Below are 22,755 nucleotides of genomic sequence, written 5' to 3'. Positions count from 1 at the left end.
TGGGGAAATTAATACAGATCACTGGTAGAGGACACACACATCTATGTTTTCATTTTATTCAGCTTTAAAGTCTGCTCTTATTTGAAAAAGACTCTTGATGCCAGAAACATTCTTTTTTTAAAATTCAGGCTGCTTTAGTGTTATATGATACCTTTTGGAAAGCATTAGGCTGAGAGAATGACATGGTTAAGAGGACACAACAGACATACCTCTTGCAGCATATAAATCTAAGCCAGCTGGAATATACACATTGCTCCTCTCCAACAAGTCGTATTCTCACGATCCAACATGACTCCTTAAATCAAAGACATTTGTCATATTGTTTTGATTTTCTTTCTGAAACAATAAGAATATTTGATTTCTCATACACAATGTTTTCTCTTTACTTGGACATTAAAGAAAACTAGTAAAAGTGTTTTACTGTCAACAAATCACGTTTGTCATGGCCATGGCCATGTCTCTGGTTATTCCTTGTGTTTCATGTGTTTTCCCTTGCCCTTGTGTCTCCTGTGCTCCCTTGTTTGGTTATCTCTGTGTGTGTGTGTGTGTGTGTGTGTGTGTGTGTGTGTGTGTGTGGTGGTGTGTGTGTGTGTGTGTGTGTGTGTGTGTGTGTGTGTGTGTGTGTGTGTGAGGTGGGCGTGTCACCCCTCTCACTCTCCCCAGCTCCCTAATTACTGCCAAGCATACTCACCTGCTCCAAGCCACACACCTGCCTTCACTCTACTCATCAACTCTGCAGTACTTAAACACCAGTCTCACACACACTCACTGCCAGATCGTTCTCCGCATTATGCCAGACCTTCCAGCGTTATTCCCCGGACTGATTTCCCGTTGCCGACCCTGCCTGCCTGCCTGTCTGGACTTACCTGCCTTGCCTGTGCCCCGGTCAACGACTCAGCCTTCTGTCCCCGACCCCGAGTTTAACCTCCGCTTCCTCTGATTTTAACACCAGACCATCAGAAAAAGCAACAGTAAAAAGGCTCATCACTACTTTGAATATGGTATGTCTATTCACTATTTAAGTCACCATCCAGCACTGTGAGCTTCCACAGGATCAATCCAAACATCTCAATGTAGTTTGCAGTGATCCACGGACTCCCTGTACCATATGTTATTATATATCCCTAATCTCTGAATTCTCCGGATATTTTCACATACCTTCACGCAAAAGCGACCAAATTAACACTTTGGATTGTCGTCTTTGATGAAAGATCATCTTCTTCCCAAACTCTTTTTACTCTATCTCCCTTCTCCTCTTTATGGGAAAAACATAAAACTATGGACGTTGTGCCAGTTCCTCAAGTCTTGGGTTAAAGAGCTGCACAAATCAAACTTCCCCTTGCAGGAAATGGACTCCAGTGCAATTATCCTAATCTGTGTGCCCCCTCAAATCAGAACAGGTTATTGGCTGCTGGGCATGTTGAGAGAAAATGTTCATTAGCTGTTAAAATGGAATGGTTACTTTTCACAGGAAGTTTAGTTTGCTCATCGTAGTTAGTGGTACTCCTGGGAACATTCTAATGATGATGTCTTCTCTGGCTGAGTTTCGAGACAATCTAATGAGGGTTGCTGCTGAGTTGCATTTTGGGAAAAGTAGACTTTTTGCAGCTTGACCCATATGACTTCAGGTTAAGATATTTCAACACATTCTCACTCCCAACTCATCATGTACGGAAGCTTGGTCAGTTACCCTATGCTTCAAACTATGACGCTCCACCTATCCCTCTCCTGGGTGAAACTGCTTTGTTTTTGTCCACGCATCCAACCGACCTCCTCCCTAAACAGACTTTATTGCTCTTTATAATACATAACCTGACTTCCTCTTTTACTCTTACCATGAGTACTGCCACGTAGCGTGTCACAGTTGGACAAATAGGGCCACTGACCAAGCTGCCATATTTGACGATCTGGAAGTGTGAAAAGGCTGGATATTTCAGCTTTGCTGCATGATTTGCATGAGGAGTATCCCTTTAACTAAGATAAAAATGCAACGATTATTGACCGGCGTTTTAAGGAGTTTACTAGAATGTGTAAAATTGCCAAAAATCCACATTATGAACTGTGGCTAATAGAACCTGGATGCAGATTGCAGAGATGATGTAGTTTGCCCCCAAGTCTTGGAATTATATGCCTGAGTTCCAGTGTCTGAGTCTGAGAGGCACAGCTGCACGAGATCCATGCATGTGTAAAACTGTTGATGCAATTCTACAGCTTAGAGAATGTGCTTTGGTGACAGTTTGTTTGAATCACATCTACAAACATTCTGCTTTAACAGATTTTAACAGCGATGAGCTGTTATGTGTGTAGACTCCCACTTAACACAGCAAAGAAGATTGGTTAATTCAACCACTTCAGAAGAACGGTCTACTTAAAACGCAAAGCTAAATGCTGCAGTTAAGAGAAGATACAACAAAACAGATTTTTTAAGTGATTTTCATTTTTTCCTTTTAATTAAGTTGTGGTAAGAGCGGGTTTCATTGGTTAAAATGTCTATGCTGTATTTAAGATCAATGACTATTTACATTACATTACATTACATTACAGTCATTTAGCAGACGCTTTTATCCAAAGCGACTTACAGGAAGTGTATTCAACATAGGTATTCAAGAGAACTACTAGTCACCAGAAGTCATAAGTGCATCTCCTTTCTTAAACAAGCATCTAAAAGCATAAACCAGAGCAAAAGTATAGTGCAGAGGCAAATTACTACGAATACAATAAGTGCAACAAACTAATACGAATACAATAAGTGCAACAAACTAATACGAATGCAATAAGTGCTACGAGGAAGGCTCAGGGTAGTACTTCTTGAAGAGGTGAGTTTTCAGCCTGCGCCGAAAGATGGGCAGCGACTCTGCTGTCCTGACGTCAGTGGGGAGTTCATTCCACCACTGTGGGGCCAGGGCAGAAAAAAGCTGTCAGTTAAGGCCAGTTAAAGACCTTGAAGACCGCATTGCTTAATCGGTTAATGTAATTTCAAATAAACTGCTTCCCCAACATTAAAGCAAGTCAGATGTACATTCAATTCAATTTATTTTGTATAGCCCAAAATCACAAATTGCAAATTTGCCTCGGGGGCTTTACAATCCGAACGCATGCGACATCCTCTGTCCCGGAACCCTCACATCGGCACAGGAAAAGCTCCCCTAAAAACTTATGCCATTGGTTTGTTCCACAGAAAATAAATTCTCAAATATTTGGTTGTTGGGGGATTGTAATTTGTCCAAGTTGCTGCCTGTTGTTTGTATGTCATAATGTGTTAGAGCTAACCTGCAGAGGCTGGATGTGAAATGTCTCATCATGTACAAATCAAAACTAATGACTGAGACTTAAAGAGAAACATAACAACTGGATGAAAAGTAGTGTTTCACACACTGTTTCAGGTCCGTACCTGATGCTGGGTATGGTTGAGTGTGGGCGTCTTTGTCCCACCTTTAACCACACTCAACTCACTCTTATAACAGTGTCAAACTTTTAAAAAAAAAAGATCAAAATCAATGCATCAGAACCAGAGATATTGTGTTTTCTATATCACACATCCTTCTCCCTTGTCAAAACCTGCCGTATACATTACCCACAATGCAACGGGATCGGGAGACCCGTGCGTTCCAGTACCTTGTAAGTCAGAAATTGGAGCTGATAAAAATATAACACCTTTTCAAAGCTAGCGATACCGGTCCTGGCCAGGTTAGCCATTGTTGGCAGCACCAGTTGATGACAGCGCATTACATGTAGTACTGTGTATATGACTGATTTATTGAGACACAAATAAAACAGAAGTGCTAATAAATAGAATATGCTTTCACATCTGTTGATGCACGGAGCATCTTGGATTTTGAGGTCGGGGTTGGTGAGGTTCTGCTGAATTTGCGAGTTGGAAATCCGACTTCAGTTGGCCGTTCCAGTTGAAATTCCGACTTCCCTGTTCAAATGGAACGCACTATCATGCTAGTAGCGGTTTTGTGGCCTAAAGCAGAGATTAGGATTAGGCTACATAGGTCTGACATCACTTGAGGATATTTATCAGACTTTGCAGAGCCTCCTCTGGAGCCACAAAGGTTTCATACAACTTTTTTTCACATATGTAGTTACTCCCAATACCTGTAAACAGAGTGAGAAATGTTAAATATATGTAGTTCCCCTTTAGATTCCCTTTTAAACTTCTGCCACTTTTTTGTCTAAGCTACTTAGTAAAGTCAGTTACAGACGAAGGAGAAACTCTTACTGGCAATAGATACAGCATGAACTAAATTCACACTGAGCACACAAAACATAGGTGAGCCTCCCGTTTAATTTGCATTAGGAAATTCAGTATAGGCAAAAAATCTGGACTGCAAGCTGATGCTATTAGGAAACAACTGAACAAAACCACTTCCAGAGGATCTGTGGACATGCATTTTGCACCGGTTGGCAATCAGGCATTAATATTGTCAACACAGAGGGATCTGCTCAAAGAAAGCTGTTATCGCAGAAAGCATAGCTCTGTTCTTTCTGTGCCAACCATGATTTCTTCAATTTGTGAATAATACAACAGAGGGTGAGTGAAGCAACTTGTAATTGTAGTTTTATTTAAGGCCAATAGCTGAAGCACAAGCATCAATGCTGCACTGTAACTTTATATGAAATTGTGATGTAGATGGCCTCTCAGCTCAACTACTAAATTTATTTTTAATATAATAGGCTATACAGACTGGGACAAACCCTGACAGCAATGATGTGATTTGTTATCAGCATTCCCTCCAGTTTTCTTTATCTTGAATGAATCTTTTAATCAAATTTTCTTTTCTGAAAAAACTCCATTGACTCAGGATGGAAAGAATGTTTTCCTGTCAGACTAGAACTAAGGAGTGGCAGTTTTACTACTCTCTTATTTAACTGCCTCAGCATGGAATGGAAAAAGGCAAAGTAGTGACATGAATGTGTTTTTTAAATAGGTTTTCAGTTTCAGTTTTTTACTTTACTACAAAATCACTATGTTCATTTGTTTTCATAAGGTACACTCTAATTATCTCAAGTGTGTTATGAACCTCTCTATGGATACCAGTGTGTACATGAAATATGACCTGCCTCATGTGAACAAGAGTATGCGATCGCTTAACTTCTCATTCTAAAACCATTGGTATTTATATGCAGTTATAACAGGCGTGTCCACAGGCTTTGTTTAACAGGAGAGGCTGAAAGGTTATAGTGTATTTAGTATTATTGTTTTTGATATGATTTTTAAATGATTGCATGATTGAGCCAATTCAATTATCTACAATATTTTTCATTAATTCATATTTTATAATTTTATTTTTATTTTATGCAACATATTTTGGGAGATGCATTGTTTAAGGATCATTTTTGGTAACCCTCGTTTGTTTATTTTATTGTAAAATCTGGTCTAGTGTTCAGAAACCACAATGATGGTAATAATGTTTATAAGAACTTACACAAATAAGACCCAAGCTGTATTAATTAAGAAAAAAAAAGGCGTGGATACACTTCAGACATACAAAAAAAAAAGAGCTTTTAAGTATTTACACAGTTGTATGAGATCACTCTGTGGATCTCACAAACACACTCTACCCTAGACTAAATTGCCAGACCCTGCTGAGTCTGCTCATAAACAGCACATTGTAGTGCTTTGTTGCGATAGTCCATCTTCATAGCAAGCTCACATAAAGTATGAAGGATGTCTGAGGCAAAACATCGGCGTTGGGAGAATCCGAAGAATGCGGTTAGAAAAGACTCCTCTCCTCCGAATGTGTTTTTAATCTCAGTCTCCCCCTCTGGAGATCCAGCTGAATCCTCCTGTGATGCTGCAGTTACCTTAACTGGAGGTCAAGGGCCCTGAGGAGTCACACAGTCACTGTGAATAAGATGGAATCCGTGGTCTGTGCTGAGTGGTTTACAGACCTGCGAGTGGGTTGTGAGTGGTTTTGGTATTGTCAACTGATAGATTTTGCTGTTAACGTTAACATATGTGTTAATGTGTGTTTATGGTTTTAATATACATGTATGTATGTGCTTGCTTTAAAACCACTCACTAAGAACAGAGCTGGGTACAGACAAACGACATGTAATCAGTGAGTTGTGCTCTGTTTACTGTTGGAAACCTCAATGGAAACTTAACCACATGCACATAATTAAACCAAACTAAGAAAATATAAATGTAGAACTAGTTTGCGGAAAGAGAAATGGCACTTCATAAAAGACTGTTAACCTAATGTCTAAAATTGTTTCAAACACAACGCAGTTTGCAATAGTGCACATCTTAAACCGACATAATTAGCTGCAACTAGTAAGCACTAGTAAGTAAGGCTTATGGTTGGTTTTGTGATCTATGAGAACCATGTTGTCTCTGCTTTCACCACAAAGTTAGAACATTTTTAAGAAAAACTAAAGGTCAAGTAACTTTTGCTCCTTCTGTTCTCCCAGATCTTTTAGCCTTTTCATGTTAGACGTTGAACTGGGCAACATTCCCCGGTCCTGGGAAATTTTCAAACTGTGTAATCAGCATCCAGCCTGACCATGAATGGTCAACAGCTGACCAGCACATGTGGGATGCCACTGCAAAGGGAACCAAGGGAGACAATGGGAGAGTAGAGAGATGCAGGCTGTTTCTGCTGTGACTCAGAAGCTGCAGAAAGCAGGAGCGCCTTTTACAGCTCTGCCGCTCAATGTGAAAGTCATTACAGACCCCGGACTTTTATGGCTGTTGTGGAAAGATGCAGAGCCAGCACTGTGAGTCATCGATGGGACGGCTGCATGTGTGCTGCCACAGCAGTAAAAACCTCCTCTTGTTCTTTTGGCTCCATGCAGCATAAAACCACCAGAGATGGAGCAGAGCTCCCACACTCGTCGTTTAACCTTGCCAAGTTAAGCATTTGGAAAGTAGTCGGACCAAACCACAGCAACATGATCTTTCAGCGGGAGTATCAATTCAGCTTCAAGGCCCCATTAAAATGATCTTTTCCTTGGGTTTCTTATCATCAAGACAAAGTTGAGCCCACAATTATTATTTCATTCATCTTCAAAAAAAAGTCATGCTGATGAAACCAGTTTGTTGATGAAGCATTTGTTTTACTCCAAATTGTTCAGAAAACCCACATGTTTTCAACGATGTCCTGGAACGGTTTAAGTCTGTGGCACAACTTTCCTTCAACAGCGTTTACACTGGCACACTCCCATGGCCCTGCATGATTCAGCCTGTGGAAATGCCCACACATCCACTGATTTGGTAAAGGCACCGTATGGGGAAACTTAAGGAGCCTGTTCAGAGAACTGGAAACGATGAGAGCCAGAGTTTCATCTGTTAGGCTCCTGATAATGTAATGCTGCGACAGAGGGAATTACAGGATGTCGCACATGAATACATAGGTTTGACATTGTTCCTGTTTGTGCGTTAAAGACAAAGAAACAAAATGGCAGGGGAATCAAATGGCTGCCCAGTTGAAGCAATTGAGTTCTACAGTGACAGATTCAAATGCAAGTTATTTGTTTACAATCAAGGCTTATTTTCTTTATTTAACTAAGACCCGAATCAAAGTACCCACTGGGAAAACCACTGTGGAATCTCTGAGTTCACATCTAGAAAAATGTACAACATCAGTGGACTACCCCTGCCTTATTATGTGAGGCCATGCATACCGAGCTAATGGTCCAAATTATCCTGAAACTGCCCACACAATGGATTCAATACGTTCCAGTAACCTCAGAATGTATTAAATGTTGATAGAGAAAGGTTTGAAAAAGGGGAAAAACACCCAGAGAGAAATGGTTCCTTTCAAATAGAACAATAACGTTGCAAACAGAGGAAGAAAGCAGTGAAACGCATCATAAATGTGTTGGGATAGAAAAGAAGGAGAGAGGGGAGAGGAGAGAAGGACTGCCCTTATTTCACATGTTCTTTATGACCCATTCATCACCTTACGGAAACCAAAATAAGGATTTGCTCTGTTTAACGGTGTTGAGGTTATTTGTTTTAATTCATGTGCTGCCGGGTGGTTGCATTTTGGAAGAGAGAGAGCGTGGTTTGGCATGTGCTGAATGCCTCGTCAGTGTACCACAGTACTGCTGCTGTTAGTCACTTTCTGCTCACTGTGGAAATTCTGACACAGAATTGCCAGTTGCTGTGGCCTCTGTTTTTTGTTTAACATGGAGGACTTGCAGGGTTTTTGTTTTTTTATGCTTTTAAATCCTGGCCATGCATGCTTGTTAGTGCATGTGAGTGTGTGTGTCTTGCTGGCTAGCTAATGGGTGCCACTCTGTAGTGCTCTCATACTGCGGTTAGCGCCGATAACGTCCGAGGAGGTCGTCGCGGAAACAATGCTCATCCTACAGGCCCCCCCCCCAGGATTACAATGTTAGCTTTGTCAGCACTGTTGCTGTTGTTTGCACTGTTACGCTGTTAGCACCATTAGCTGCTAACACTGTCAGCTGCTAACAACCACTTCAGCCGTTGCCATGTTGTGAGACATGTGGAGGCAATCCTCCAATCATAGATATGCTCTGAGTTCCATTCATATCTCCTTTAAAGTACCAATAAAACAATGTTGAAAACCTTTGTTACAAGTAAAAACACAGAATTCATAACTTTACCTAAGTATTCATTCAAGTATCAGCAAAATGTACTTAAAGTGTCAAAAGTACTGTGGCACCCTATGACTGATGTAAAAGGATTTGACATTATTGTATAGATCTTAATACTGATCAATCAATGTGTTAGCGGCATTCTACTGTTGTAGCGGCTCATGGTTGAGCTAGTTTTAACCCATTTATATATTTAATACCTCATAAGAGCGCGTTACGTGGTGTTGACACAGTCAATTAGGATCCTTTGTCGTGGTGGACACATAAATTCCCAGGTTCAGCTGAAATTTGTTTTAATAAACATGTATATGTAATTTAATCTAATCTAATATTTTGAACACATTACTTGTCACCACCACGTAATGCGCTGTTAAGAGCTTGTAGTCATTTCATGTATTTCTGTGAGATCATGTTTTCACTATTCAAATATACTGGTAGTTTAGTCCAGTGGTTCCCAATCTTGGGATTGGTATCCTCCAAAGGGTTACAAGATAAATATCTGGGGTCAAGTGGGTGAAGAAAGAAGAAATAAACAAAGCTCTGTCTCACAAATGTAGTTTTTTCCCCTCATTGCAATTTATGAAAAAATAGATAGTAATACATTGGGCAAGAAACACTTATTTAAATGAAAACATCTGAGAGTTTTGGAGGGGAAATGTCTCTTTGGTGGAAATAAAAACAACAACTGACACTGCTTCTTTTGTAAGAAGCTTTTTTTATTGTATTTCCGTATCTTATAAGGTGTTTTTTTTTATGTAAAATCTTAATTTGAAAAGAATCTAGTCATTTTATTTATTATAACTATAATTGCACGGTGTATTTGTATTGCACAGGTTTTTAGTGTCATGTGTCATGTGGTCTACTGGGAGCAGAGCTGGTTGTGCAACCCGACAACAGCAGGAAGGAAGGACCTGCGGTACCTCTCCTTCACACACCGGGGGTGAAGCAGCCGGTGGTGAAGGAGCTGTACAGAGCTGCCAGGGTGTCCTGCATGGGGTGAGAGGTGTTGTTCATCAGGGATGACAGCTTGGCCATCATCCTCCTGTCTCCCACCACCTCCACCGTATCCAGTGGACACCCCAGCACACTGCTGGCTTTCCTGACAAGCTTGTTCAGTCTCTTCCTGTCAGCTGTCGAGATGCTGCTGCTCCAGCAGACCACTGCATAAAAAATGGCTGATGTCGAACAGAGTCGAAAAAGGTCCTCAGGAGTGCTCCCTGCACTCCAAAGGACCTCAGTCTCCTCAGCAGATAGAGTCTGCTCTGACCCTTTTTGTAAAATGTCTTTGTATGATTAGTCCAGTCCAGTTTATTGTTCAAGTGGACACCCAGGTACTTCTAAGATTTCACAATCTCAATGTCCTGTCCCTGGATGTTCACTGGTTCCGGAGGACAGTGTTTACCCCGGCGGAAGTCCACCACCAGCTCTTTGGTTTTACCAGAGTTGATCTGGAGGCGGTTCCGCCGGCACCATCCTATGAAGTCCTGGTTCAGTTCTCTGTATACCCTGTCATCACCGGCGGAGATGAGGCCGACGACTGCAGAGTCGTCAGAGAACTTTTGCAGTGGCAGGTAGCAGAGTTATATTTGAAGTCCGATGTGTAGATGGAGAAGAGGAATGGAGACAGAACGGTTCCTTGTTCCTACACATACATTTCACAACCACAGAGAAAGAGACAGCACATGGAGTCTCACCACAGTTGCTTTCAGTAAGGGTTTAACATTTGAATAATTGTTCTGTAGTATGATGTTATAATTATGCTTACAATATTTTATTCTTTGCGATGTGGTACATGGAAACAGTCCCGCATTAACTAAAGGCCTGAGCAGCAAAATATGCAAAGCCAAAATGCGAAAATCAGAGCCTGAAATTCTTTGCCAACCACAAACCAATAATGCATAGTGATTGGAAATCTTTGTGTGCTATTAACAAAATGTTTCATTCACCTGTCACAGATGATAATACATTCATTGCATGGCCATAAGTATGTGGACACCTGAACATCTCATCTTAAGGCCTAAATATGCTTCTATAACAGGCTCCACTCTTCTGGATTCGAACCTGTTTAGTAAGGTCCAACACTGATGTTGAGTGAAAAGGCCTGGCTCGCATTTAGCATTCCAGTTCATCCCAAGCTGAAATCCCTCAGCTGTGGCTCAGGAGGTTGAGAAGTTGTAAAAGGGCTGCCCACATATACTTCTAGGATATTGTGTAAATTGTATATACAATTCAGGATTTGCCCAAAACACTTTGGTGGACATGAGGTTTTCGAATCATGAATACCACACATCACTAACTTTGAAAAATGGCTCAAATACAAAAGAAAAATGTATAAAGCTTAGTCATCACGGCATGATATAAGCAAAACAGTTTCAACTCCTCTTTCCAAATGTCAGACTGTTCCATGTTTGGAAAAGGTGGTGGGCCGTGGTGTGATATGAAGTGATGAAATACTGAGGTGAAGTGGTGAGTATGAGAGTGAATCAGGGGACTTCATTTAAACAATGAGCTATTTGACATCTGGATGTTTTGCTGAGCTTCAAGAGAGAACACATCCCCAGGCCTTTTATATTTACTGACCAAATATTACATCTTTTCCTCTCCAGAAGATGACTGAGCCTGCACTTTCCACTTCTTTACTTTGCTGCTTGTAAATTATTTATGTTTCTCAAGGCACATCTATATCCTTGTACAAGCAGTCCAAATCTTGGAGTACATAAAGTGCACAAATGTGTCATTTTTGTAGTGCCTAAATACAGTGTATTATCTTCAGCCTGTAAAACTAGTGAGGGTGTATGTTTAATGGTTTTCAGCTTGTCAGAATCACAAAGACCTCAACATATACTCTGATAAACTGATGGGTATATTTTCATTTTATCCAATTTTTTTCAGAGCCATACTTAGGAGTTTAGTATTACTAAGGTCATGTGAAAGCGTAGGTTGAATTCCTGCAAACTAAATTATAAGGGACAAAGGATTTTGGTCATGGACCCTTGGCCCGGCATTCTCACAAATACTGAAAGTCCAAAAAGCCCCCGCAGCAACTTCCCCTCCCAAATGGTTTTAGCACACCAAACCCCAAGCAAATATTTCCCTTGTGTTACTCATGCGAGTCAGAGTGTGGAATGGTTTGTGTTTTTAAATTTTTCATGTTTTTAATTTATTTCATTTTTTTTCATTGATTTTGTATTTAACAAACTGCCCCAAAAGTTTTCTTTGTGTTTAGTGCGAACAATCCATAAGAAAAGTTTGATTGGAATTGACTTTATATTTATTTAAACTGTTAAGCCATGATAGCATCAATGCTATTTAAAAAAAGCACCATTTAGAGGTATTTCCTTTCCTTTCATTTTATTTTATTCAACTTGAATTTCACGGTATTGATGCACAACCCCCTGTAATCGTAGAGCGAGAATCCTCCCTTGGTTGTTAAAATCTCCAAATTCTCAACCAATCGTGTGAACACAGTTCCCTTAGTGGTAGCTTTCAAAATATGTGTGCTTCGCCCCTTTAACGTTGCTTCTGTCGTCTGAACGTCATCTATCTGTAAAAAGTCCGGCCTGTATCCTGTCTGAAACTCTAAGTGAAGTCTGTTGAACAACGTCTCTTTACTATTTAACAGGTGAGATTCAGTTTAAAGTTGGAACTTGGTCGCTCACAGTCATTTGGCAGCAGCTTTATGATTTTACAAAATTCTATGTCTATTCTATCCACACAAGGGATAAACATTTTAGTACATTTTTAAGATAATGTGATAGGAAGTAGCTGAGGTTTCAAATGTGGGTTAACTTTTTAAGAGATGTTTTAAAGATGTAAGACTTTCTTTTGGAGTCAAATCCCTCTTCCTTTCTCCCAAATACCATATTTTATTTTCCTAAATTTAATTATATTATTAACCCTAACCCTATTATTCTGTGTAACTTCACTTTCAAATGTACTCATAACAAATGTACTTTTAGTTATGATGCTTATTTGATGTTATGAGTTTAACTAAATCTGTCCTTTACAGTATTAATGTTACTACAAAAACTTTTATTTTCTTTATTTTGGCGCCCGACAAAAGTGGTAGTGTTTCTATGAGCAGGCCAGCCTTGTGTCACAAAGATCCACAGCAGCCAGACTGTCCTTAGAAAACCTTTCATTTTACTGCAGCAGGGTGTGACAGTCCACTCTGCACAGTCCTGTTTCACCTTTGTCTCCCTTCCCTCCAGCAGGCCCAGCAATACGGCCTGGGATTCCAGCGTTGCGGCGGCAACTGGGTCTGTCCGTGGTGGGCCGGAGGTCACATGAGACTCTGAGCTGAAAGAGTTTCTGGTGAAAGAGTTTCTGGTGAAATAGTTTCGTCCGATGTCACTGGGAATCAAACCTGACGACAGGCATTTAGAATCACTATTTAGCAATAGCCAATCTTCTCGTTGATTGTCTCATTTGCTTATGTAGGTAATATAGAGAGATCAGTATGAATTTAAGACTGTTTCATTACCAGTCAAAAGTTTAAAACATTAATTAGGGGATTAATCTACAAAAACAAGTTTAGTAACATTGGACCAACATTCAACTTTCAATATTTAACTTAACAGCAGGAAGGATCATTTTAATTTCCACTTACATATATGTGAGCACTTATATGTCAGAAGCTCCTCTTTTCAAGCTAATATTAAATCAACTAGAAGATGAAAGGCAGTAAAATAGTCTTGTAAAATAATGAAAGAAAAAATAAATGAGATATGAACTTTATAGAATGTTATTAGCTTCTGGCTTTATTTAAGCTCAAGCTCCTCTTTAACCCCAACATTTCAAATGTCAAATTTAGTTTGTACTTCGCTTTTGTACTTCTCTGTTTCTCGTGTATTAGTCTTCATTAAAAACAAGAAAGAAAAGAGTGAGTTGCTCATGTATATTAGAAAGTCTAATTCGTGTTTATTTACCCAGATGAAACACACATTTCAGTAAAACCAAATAAAACAAAAAAATGTAAAAAGCCTGACAAGTACATTTCATTTCTCAACAGCTGGAACTTTGTTTGAGGCAATGGATCCAGAAGTGCACTTAACATTACATTAATGTTTGGTCACTGTCATTTTAAAACATAAACCACCATACAAGACTTGTGTAAACATTGCTGTGGATTCTGTGATTGTAAAATAGTGAAGTAATGATTCCACAGGGATCAAGTGTGTAAAAATAATATAAATCAATAAATGTCAATGTTGCTATGTGAATGTGGAATGTAAAATGCACAATATATAAAGAAAGATGACTGCATTGAATAATGCCAGTCCTGCATGTGCTGATGTATTGCTAATCTCTGTGCAAGATATTCATACTGAATATGTTTCTTGCTTGGTTATGAAACTGCTTTTTTTTTTTTTAAATATGAAGACTCATATGATGACATTGTTCCAGAAAATGTGACGTTACAAAGCTTAATGCACTGAACAACTCCTTTGGAAAAAAAACATACTATGTAGCACCAGTAGGTTAAAACTAATCATGCAGCATATCGTGTTGCTTTTCTTCTTGTTGTAAAAAAAGACTGCTTCAAGAATTTCGGGGATAAAGTCCATTTTTTGTGGAATCCAGTGCAGCCATCATTGCTTTGGCATTATCCTTACAGTATGGCCATTTTGTATGATTCTCTTCAGATCCCCTAAACAGAGGGGGAAGCTGGCCATGTGTTGTCCTATGTTCTTATTGCAGCGATGACTCCTTGGTTGAGTGGTGCTGGTGATGAATGGAAAATAAAAACATGGTTAGCCATTGAACAAAGAGACTTCTTTACATTTTAATATTATGTCTCTAACAAGTTTTCACTTTTGAATGACTTAAACTATCTTCTTGACTGATAGTGTAATCAAATAGTGTGCGCTCTTAATCATAATTGATGATTCAAGTGGCATACAATCTGCAGATATTCACAGAAAGCACATTATATTGAAAGAATGAAAAAAAAACTAAATTATGACTTTAATTTCCATTAATTATAATACATCATTACAATATATTTATCATGTATTGTCTTTTATTAAGCACTTTGTGCCATCTGATCTAGAAAGGTTCTATATACACTAAATACATGCTACTTACTTACTTACTACTAATTATCTTTTTCATTCTGTATCTTGGTATTATGAGACATGGATCTCATTATAAAAGGATCCATCTACTGTAGTCAATGTAGCCGAATGAGCAGATATTGAGTATTTTGGTGGTTGCGTCAGTAAAAAAAAAAAAAGGGCACAGTGAGTTTTACCTAAATACTACTAATAAGTTTCAGGGTGCAGTGAGAGTGCTACATCAGTATTACTGCTTGTGTCTTGTTACACACATTTCATTGGACTTGGACTTGATGCAGTCTTTGGTGCATTTTATTTCAGCATTTTGTTTTAAGTCCGTATTTGTCTGAATAAGTATTCACATCCTTTACTACCGTAGTAATGTTGTTCTCACAGTCATATATTCCCAACAGTTTCCCACTCTACAAGGTAAAGGTTACTGTACGTTTTTAATGCAACTGTAAATCTAAATACAATTATACTGACTGACAACCACAAACCTCCATCTTTAGATGAAAGACTGCCCTTGATTTGAGAGCAATAACTAGTTTTCTTTTAAGTTTTGACCTCAGAGATTAGGAAGGTTTCTTTGCGACAGACTAGAGGAGGTTTAATGGATAAGGCTAGGGTAGGATTTTAGCTTTAGCTTTATCAAATCGCTAGCTACTTTCTGCCAACCAGGAACCTGCTTCATCATTAATATCAGGTGAGTGGTGAATCTTAATATTTTCATCAAACATAACATTAACCTTAGCTTAGAAGAACTGCCTGTGACTTTTAAGTTCTGTAACGTCACCAATAAAAAACTGTTAAAGGCACAGCTAACTTTGCTGTCTAATGTAAGCGTAGCATAGCCGTCCTGTTAGCTTAAGTTAGAAGCTGATTAAACAAGTGCATATATCTTAAACAAAGACACTTGATTTATATACATTATATTTTAAAACGTTTGATAGTATATTTAGGCTAAAGACCAAGGTTAACTACATTTTTTCTTTGTTATTCAATCGAGTCTTAAGTTTGGCTTTAGATGTTAGCAGGTAGTCTTTTTGATTTTATTTAAACTGTCTTGTTGGTTCTCTTTCATCCACAAGGTGGCATCAGAATAACCATTCTTACCATAACCTGGCCCATTATTTTTAGTAAGGCCCAATAAAATTAATGGCATCTAAGCTTATTTATAAATGATCTGTAATTTACTCATGTTTTGATCAACAATCTTAATCTGAAAAGTAACTAAAGCTGTCAAATGAATGTGGAGAAAAAAGCACAATACACATCTCTGTAGTGTAGAAGTATATCGTAGCAGAAAATAGAAATAATCAAGTAAAGTAAAAGTACCTCAACTTTGAGTAACTGTACTCAGTTTATTTCCATCACGTCAAACAGACTAATGAGAGACTCTGTGTCAAAACTTGATCTTCCAGTGTTCATACAGATGGAAGACACTAAGTTATGTAGTCTTTTGACAATAACTGATCAGTGATACTGGGAGGTCATTACTATGAACAAAACATGTACCTGGTTTTCCACAAGCCTCAACACACTGCTGATGCGTGTCAAAGCGATTCTGGTTCCCACCGCAGCCTCCATACCAGAAGCGCGTGCAGCTCTTGCTGGGGGTATCGAAGTGCCACTTGAGGACAAACTTGGCGCAAGTACCTTCCTCTTTGGGAAGCTGGCAAATGTCCACAGTTGCAGAGTTTGCTGTGAGAGAAGTGAAGTATGAGAACACATGCAACTAGAAAAGCACATATCAAAGACTGCATAACTAATTGTTCATTGAATCGCTCACTGTGTGTTACTTCTATTCTTCAAGGATTGCGAGAAAAAGTTTTCTTTATAAACTCTAAGTAACACAGTCTGGTCATGTTGTGGCTGAAGTATTCCTTAAAATATGAACAACAATGTGTGGTGCAATCAGCGGTAAATATATCACTACCATTTTACATAATAACTAGTAATTAGCAGATGATGGCAGCATTTTGCCAGTGACCTGTTTGTGTTGTGGAATGGAAATCGATATAATGCTCGTAAATGTTTCAAGGAAGGAACAAAAGCACATCCATCGCAGTTGACTTTTGTTCTTCCATGATCACGACAAATAGTGCATTTGGTTGAGAGTCGACTTGGTATTACTGTCATTGTCTTGTGCCAATTTACTCAAATGCTGATGCATTACCGAGAACTTGAAACAACTCTGTATGAGGACTGACAAAAAAACAAACAACCAACAAGGCTTCCCTTTTATTTTCTCTGGCTCTCTCCTGTGACAAAAGCATAACCTTCTCAGTTTTCCAGGATTGGCTTTGCATTTGTTACGTCAGTCATTTAGACCATCTGGCGGTCAGTGGAGGAGGTTGGTTGGCTTCCAGTTGCATACAAAGGATTTATTGTTTAGCGAAGTGAGCACAGTTTGAGGAAATTTAATTATTTAACAGTGATATTAGATGCATGACTGTCGTCCTGATATGCCCAACATGAGGGGTGGTCTGAAAAGGTTTGATTCAGATCATGTTTTGCTTGTTTAAAACTAGATCTGGAAGGAAGTACTTTTTCTTTCCTATTGGTTGGCATGTGCATGGCATGCACATTTGCCCAAATCAAGGTCAGTTATGACTTTAAAAAGAGGAAGGAACCGTAGAAACCTAGTCATGTTATTCAGTGAGTGTATATCAGATCTCACCAGGAGTTGGGAGGATTTCCATCTGTTCAACCTGCTGCACTTTTGGCTGAGGTTCTGGAACTGTGGAAACATAAAAGTATGAATGTGCTTGAAGCTTTAAGACACAGACTTTTCACAAGCTGGAAAACTATTAAGAGGATTTTCAACACGGTGCAATGTGGATTTAAATTACCAAAGATATTTATTCAGATGTAATCCTAATCTGTCAAATGTATGCACATTGGTAGCTTGCTTTTCTTTTCCTACTTTACTTTCTCATCTTAATATAGAAGTACTTGCCAGAACAACCTAAGTAATGGCATGCTTTAAGGTTTACATTTTTAAAACCCTATGCTTCACCACCTTCCAAACTAGCCTCCCTCTTATTAAATGCACACCATTTTGGCATGTGCAGAAACCCAGAGCGTCACGGGCCTAGCGTTCCTTGTTAGAGTTGCCAAGCCATGACTGGTTTAGCATACAGTCTTTGTAGGTTTTGAAGCTCATAATATGCTGCGTTATATCACAACATCACACCAGGTGGTGGCAAATTCCCCTCAGAGGGCCTGGCATTGACGACCACTTACCTGACCTCATGCAGTTTTGCAAGCAGAGGGCCTCGCTGTCGAACCTATTGCCATTGCCTCCACAACCTCCATACCAGAACTGGGTACAGATCCCGTTCTTTCTGTCAAAGAACCACTTAGCCTGATAGCCTTTGCACGCCATTCCAGGGTCATAGTCAAGTGAGCATGGCTCTGCAAATTCACTGACTAGAACATGCAAAAAGAAAAAGAACAACAGCAGTGATGGACGACAGACAAAGAGAGAGAAGATGAGTTTGTGTTAAGATTAAATGAAGAACTATATTAGGCATACAGGTGCTACTATGTGCTGGGAAAGAAGATGCTGCTAATGGAAACAGCCCCATCTTTATCTTAGGGTGTTTAAACAGGTCTTATGGTGTCAAATGAGTCTTAGAGCTGAAATGGTTCATTCTCATAATGCAAAGAGAACAGCATTCAAAATGGAACAACATTCTTCAGAGGGTTTAGGCCACTGGCAGTCAGTAGAAAGAGGTTTGAGTATAGGTTTTCATTGGTGAATTCAAAAGTTAGTTATAACTACAGCTACTGTTTGGTTAGTTCATTTCAATCATAAGAACTTCATGGCTGTGTTCTCCATGCATGTGACCAATCCCAGAAGTCGACCCGGAAATACGTCATCACAGCTATTTGTGATAAAATATCCATTGGAGTCTTGGCTGCATTGACAGTTAATTCCTTTCTGGGACATAATTGTGTGAACTGCAGGGTGCTAATAAAAGCAGCTCACTCTGGGTAATCAAAGTAACGCACTCCCTGACTTCTTTTTAAAACTGAAGACAGCATTGCCGCCCTTATAATCATCACTGAATGATACTAGGGAAGGTGTAGAAGGCCTCACCAAAAGACCCTCCTGGATTTACTGCCTTATAGATGTTCTCATATCCCAGTTATGCCTTTAAGTGTTCTGTCTTCTAAGGAGCAGCTGTAAGGCTTCACTCCTAAAACAAATATGCATACTGTAAATCTTCTTCATTGCCTCTTGTTTCCCACTAACAAGAGGACATTTTCTCCAAAGTGACACGGATAGTGTAACCTCGACCCTTTTGTTTGTCACAACATATTAAGAAAAAGATGAAATCAAACCAACACTTTGTGAGTTTGAGCAGGAGATACCAGCGAGTTGATTAATAACCCACTTGTGGAGTATTTGAGTTGAAATATAGCTGCATTACAGCATCTCAATTTATGTTCTTTGAGTTGAAACATCATGGATTATTTAAACACAGCCAAATAAAAACAGACCATGACCATTAATACAGCAGGCAAGTATAGAGTAAATATGGAATGGATTTTATGCTGAAAGTTCAAAGACAGCCGATTTGTGCTGCTAAATAACAGGTTATTCAGTTTCAAAATTACAGAATGAAGGCCAGAGGAGAAATAAAAGACATTGCGCACACTTCAACACACACGCATATGCATGTGTGATCACTCACCAGTTTCTGGTCTGTCCAGTGGTGTGGTATTTACAGTACTGGGGCCTTGGCCTGCAGGCTTATGCTCTGGCTTGTGATCTGCTGCTTCTGTCAGAGTGAAACCATCAGTCATGGAACAGTGTCACCAATATTTAGTTTAAGTTTTAGTTAAGCTTAGCTAACTAAAACCCCCCGAAACATACAACACACTATGTGGATGCGTTTACGGACTTACTGGTAGTCATGATGCCTTTGAGGGTGGAAACAGTTTGACCATCAGCAGTGTGAGCAGTGACCACAGCATGGTATGTTTGGGCACTCTCTAAGTTGTCCACGGAAAGCTCTGTCCCCGACACGTTGGTCCTCAGCACCAGGGCATGGTCGTGCAACCGTGTCACCACTACCTCAAAGTAGACGAAGAGCTTGGGGTCTGGGCTGGTCCAACGCAATTTCAAGCTGCTGGAGGTGACGTTAGAGACGTGCAGCTCATCTGCATCTGAAAGGGAGGGGGATAAAGCAGGACGATGAACAATACAATAACTTGTTGACAGTAGCTGTTTGGGATAAATGTTAGTGTGACTGATTATTATTGGGTATTGATTTTGAAGGGTCATGATTTTAGAGGCTATTTTTTCACATGGTGCTGATTGCTGATTTATGGGCAGCCAGTGTTAGCATTTAGCTATGCATGACCTACAGTGAAGAAAAACAGTATTAACCTGTCCAAATCAAACAGCACTTTAAACTGTTACCTTAATACACCCGCAACTTACCTTTGTGCTTTCTTTGATTAACTGCTTGGTGGTTTTCATGATGTTTCTGATGTTTCCTATAAATGTAGCAATAAAAAGCATATGACACCATCAGTGTTTCCAACAAATTAACAGTAATCAGTGAATTAGCTAAAAAATATGACTTACTCCTCTTCTTGTGATGATGTAAAGGAGTTTTTAAGTGGCTGGTCATTCTGGGACCACTTGCAGTTTTTGGAGACTTCAGGGGACATGTGAAAAGCGTTTTCAACTGAAAATAAAAATGACATAGAACAGAGTATATTACTTACAGGGGATTAGCTGATGCAATAACTGACAACAAGCTTTAAATGATGAAAAGGCAATACAATTGATTGATTGACAGATATCCAGCTTGGACTTACTGCTGATATACTTCGGCAAAAGCTGGCCGAAGGTCTGGATGTGTTTGTCGTAAAATTGCGAGATGCTGTCAAGACGCTTGAAGAAGACATCTGACGGCTCACTGGCCATGCGTGACAAGACACGGGCATCTCCGGCATTCAGCTTCTCACCCACACCCAGGATGACCAGGAAGTAGCCTCGGCACTTGACCTCAGTGGCAATACGCACCAGCTTCTCCTCTTCTTCCTCTACACTCCCTGTCACAAAGAGCAACAGCACTTTCCTATTACGGTGGAGAGGCGCCTTCTCAAACACCTGCTCCACTGTCGATTCAATAGCCGCTGCCAGTGCCCGGCCACCCTCTAACTGCGGTGTCTTCTCCAGCAGAAATTTGACAACTTCCTGAGCTGAATGGTGCTCGGTCAAACCAATATCCACGTGGATTGGGGACCCAGTTTTGTTGTTGGTGAACTCATAAGGTGCTTGCTGGATCACGGACACCCTTGCGTGGTTAACAGATGATGTGGGATTTGAAGACACTTGTAGCTGCTCCACTATGTGCGCAATGTAACGCTTAATCTCAGTAAAGACAGTTGGGTAGGTAGACTCAGAGCTGTCTATGATGAAAGCCATGTCGATGTCCACGTCTGTGGTGGAAGACCTCCTATCTCGGCCGCTCGATGGGGGCACATAGTCACACATTTGGTCTGGAGAGCAGATATCTTAGAAAAGAAAAACACATAATGCAATGTTACGCTCATTGCTACAAGAAGGTAATGCATTTCAAATGAACCCCAAAATTATTGGGATTCTGCTTAAGCCAGTGTACTGTCACACAAGTTTAAAATAAACTATGAGTAGGGCTAATACATCTGGCGTTGTATCTGTTTTTACTCTTAAAATATTTAGATTTGATAAAATAATGAATATTACACAAAAGGGAAATAAAACCTTGATGAAAATCAGACCAAACATTCTTTTAAGAGAAATATATACAATATAACAATAGTAAAAACAATAAACCATATCTTTGGTGAAATTATTAACATAGAAGTCTTACCTAAGCAGACATGGCAGTTCATCACCTTCTGGATGACTGAAGTGTACTGTGCACTTCCAGCGTTGGGAAGGACAATCACTTGGGCCAGTGCTGTGTTGTTAACCTGTTGCAAAAGAATACAATACACACTGTAAATGTCTTCTATGGAGACACACACTGTGGCACATGCCTTACAAACATATTTGACATACTGCAAAGTTCCACTATGAAATTTAGGTTTTTGGTTTTACCTGCAGTGCTTTGCTGAGAGCTCTGTCCTCACGAGGGACCAAGAACAGTGTGGCAATTCCAGCATCATGGAGGCGAATGGCTGCGTTGGTAACTGTCTGTGCCTGACTGACTGTTCCGCCGACAAGGAAGATGGCCACCTTCCTCATTAGGAAGCCGCTGCGCACTCTCTTAAAGGTGTTCTGGGCCACAAAGCTCATGGCCGTCTCCAAGCTGCGCTGCTTGCGGGTTTGCAGGGTCTGAAGTCCCTCGATGCGCTGCACCAAGGCACGTTTCTTCATTGCATCAGCAAACCGGACCTCAGTGGTCACTTCGTTGTTGTACAGGGTTAAAGCGACACGGGCTCCTCTTGGACAGTTACTCTCGGAGATGGTGATGTCTTTGACCAGTCGCAGGACTGTGTCACGCATATTGTTGAAGGCCGGGCGGCCAACACTTTCAGAGGCATCAAGGGCAAAGGCCAGCTCAGTGGGGTAGAGTGGGCATTCCAGCTTACCTAATGGTGTACACATAGAGCATTTTGTTCTCTGTAGAGTAGTGCGCACAGTACAAAACCATCTGTTATTATCTAATTAATAAGACTTTTTGTACTTACCATAACAGCAAGCTGGTAGAAAAAAAGGGAGAAAAACACAGTGAGACATTTTTGCTTTACTGTATGCAACAAATCAATATCATTGCCTATTATTTTTGTCATGGAATAGCATTATTGGTACTTATACTTACGACAGTTATCTCTGATCTTCTTAACCAGGTCACATTGCTGAGGACAAACAGGATTTGGGAGAAAAATGTTGAAAGATTTTGATCACAGGCACCAGCAATGACTTTTGCTCTGATCATTTAATTAAATTCTTAACAGTTAGATATATGATCACATACCACAACGCCTGGTCCTCGAGGTCCTTTTTGACCCTATGGGAACAAAATCAGTTCAGTTATAACAGCTGGAATTTATGTTTTGTATTGCCTACATAACACCATAGTTTTGTGAAATAATGTTAAGAACTTAACAA

General features: G+C 39.8%; 2 protein-coding genes across 3 annotated transcripts in view; one reads left to right on the top strand and one right to left on the bottom strand.

Moving 5' to 3' along the window:
- maip1 (matrix AAA peptidase interacting protein 1) overlaps positions 1-22,755 on the top strand; it is a 231,636-nt gene that overhangs the window by 13,909 nt on the left and 194,972 nt on the right. The gene's annotated exons all lie outside the window — the stretch shown is intronic.
- LOC129104304 (collagen alpha-3(VI) chain) overlaps positions 13,473-22,755 on the bottom strand; it is a 71,749-nt gene continuing 62,466 nt past the window's right edge. Inside the window, exons 31-44 of one of the 2 annotated variants that reach the window (XM_054614915.1) lie at positions 22,622-22,654; positions 22,466-22,502; positions 22,335-22,346; positions 21,742-22,235; positions 21,512-21,614; positions 20,472-21,173; positions 20,236-20,338; positions 20,089-20,144; positions 19,551-19,811; positions 19,337-19,423; positions 17,880-18,065; positions 17,314-17,373; positions 16,149-16,334; positions 13,473-14,298 (exon numbers count right to left, since the gene is read on the bottom strand). In XM_054614915.1, coding sequence (XP_054470890.1) covers positions 14,258-14,298; positions 16,149-16,334; positions 17,314-17,373; positions 17,880-18,065; positions 19,337-19,423; positions 19,551-19,811; positions 20,089-20,144; positions 20,236-20,338; positions 20,472-21,173; positions 21,512-21,614; positions 21,742-22,235; positions 22,335-22,346; positions 22,466-22,502; positions 22,622-22,654 — 2,361 coding nt within the window. In that variant the 3' untranslated portion in view covers positions 13,473-14,257. The remainder of the gene's footprint in view (positions 14,299-16,148; positions 16,335-17,313; positions 17,374-17,879; positions 18,066-19,336; positions 19,424-19,550; positions 19,812-20,088; positions 20,145-20,235; positions 20,339-20,471; positions 21,174-21,511; positions 21,615-21,741; positions 22,236-22,334; positions 22,347-22,465; positions 22,503-22,621; positions 22,655-22,755) is intronic. The other variant, XM_054614916.1, reaches the window with a different exon arrangement.

This window comes from Anoplopoma fimbria, chromosome 16, assembly GCF_027596085.1.
Source record: "Anoplopoma fimbria isolate UVic2021 breed Golden Eagle Sablefish chromosome 16, Afim_UVic_2022, whole genome shotgun sequence".
Classification (NCBI taxonomy): domain Eukaryota; kingdom Metazoa; phylum Chordata; class Actinopteri; order Perciformes; family Anoplopomatidae; genus Anoplopoma; species Anoplopoma fimbria.
The sequence above is the reverse complement of the archived record's forward strand: the minus strand, read 5'-3'. Positions and strand labels throughout refer to the sequence as shown.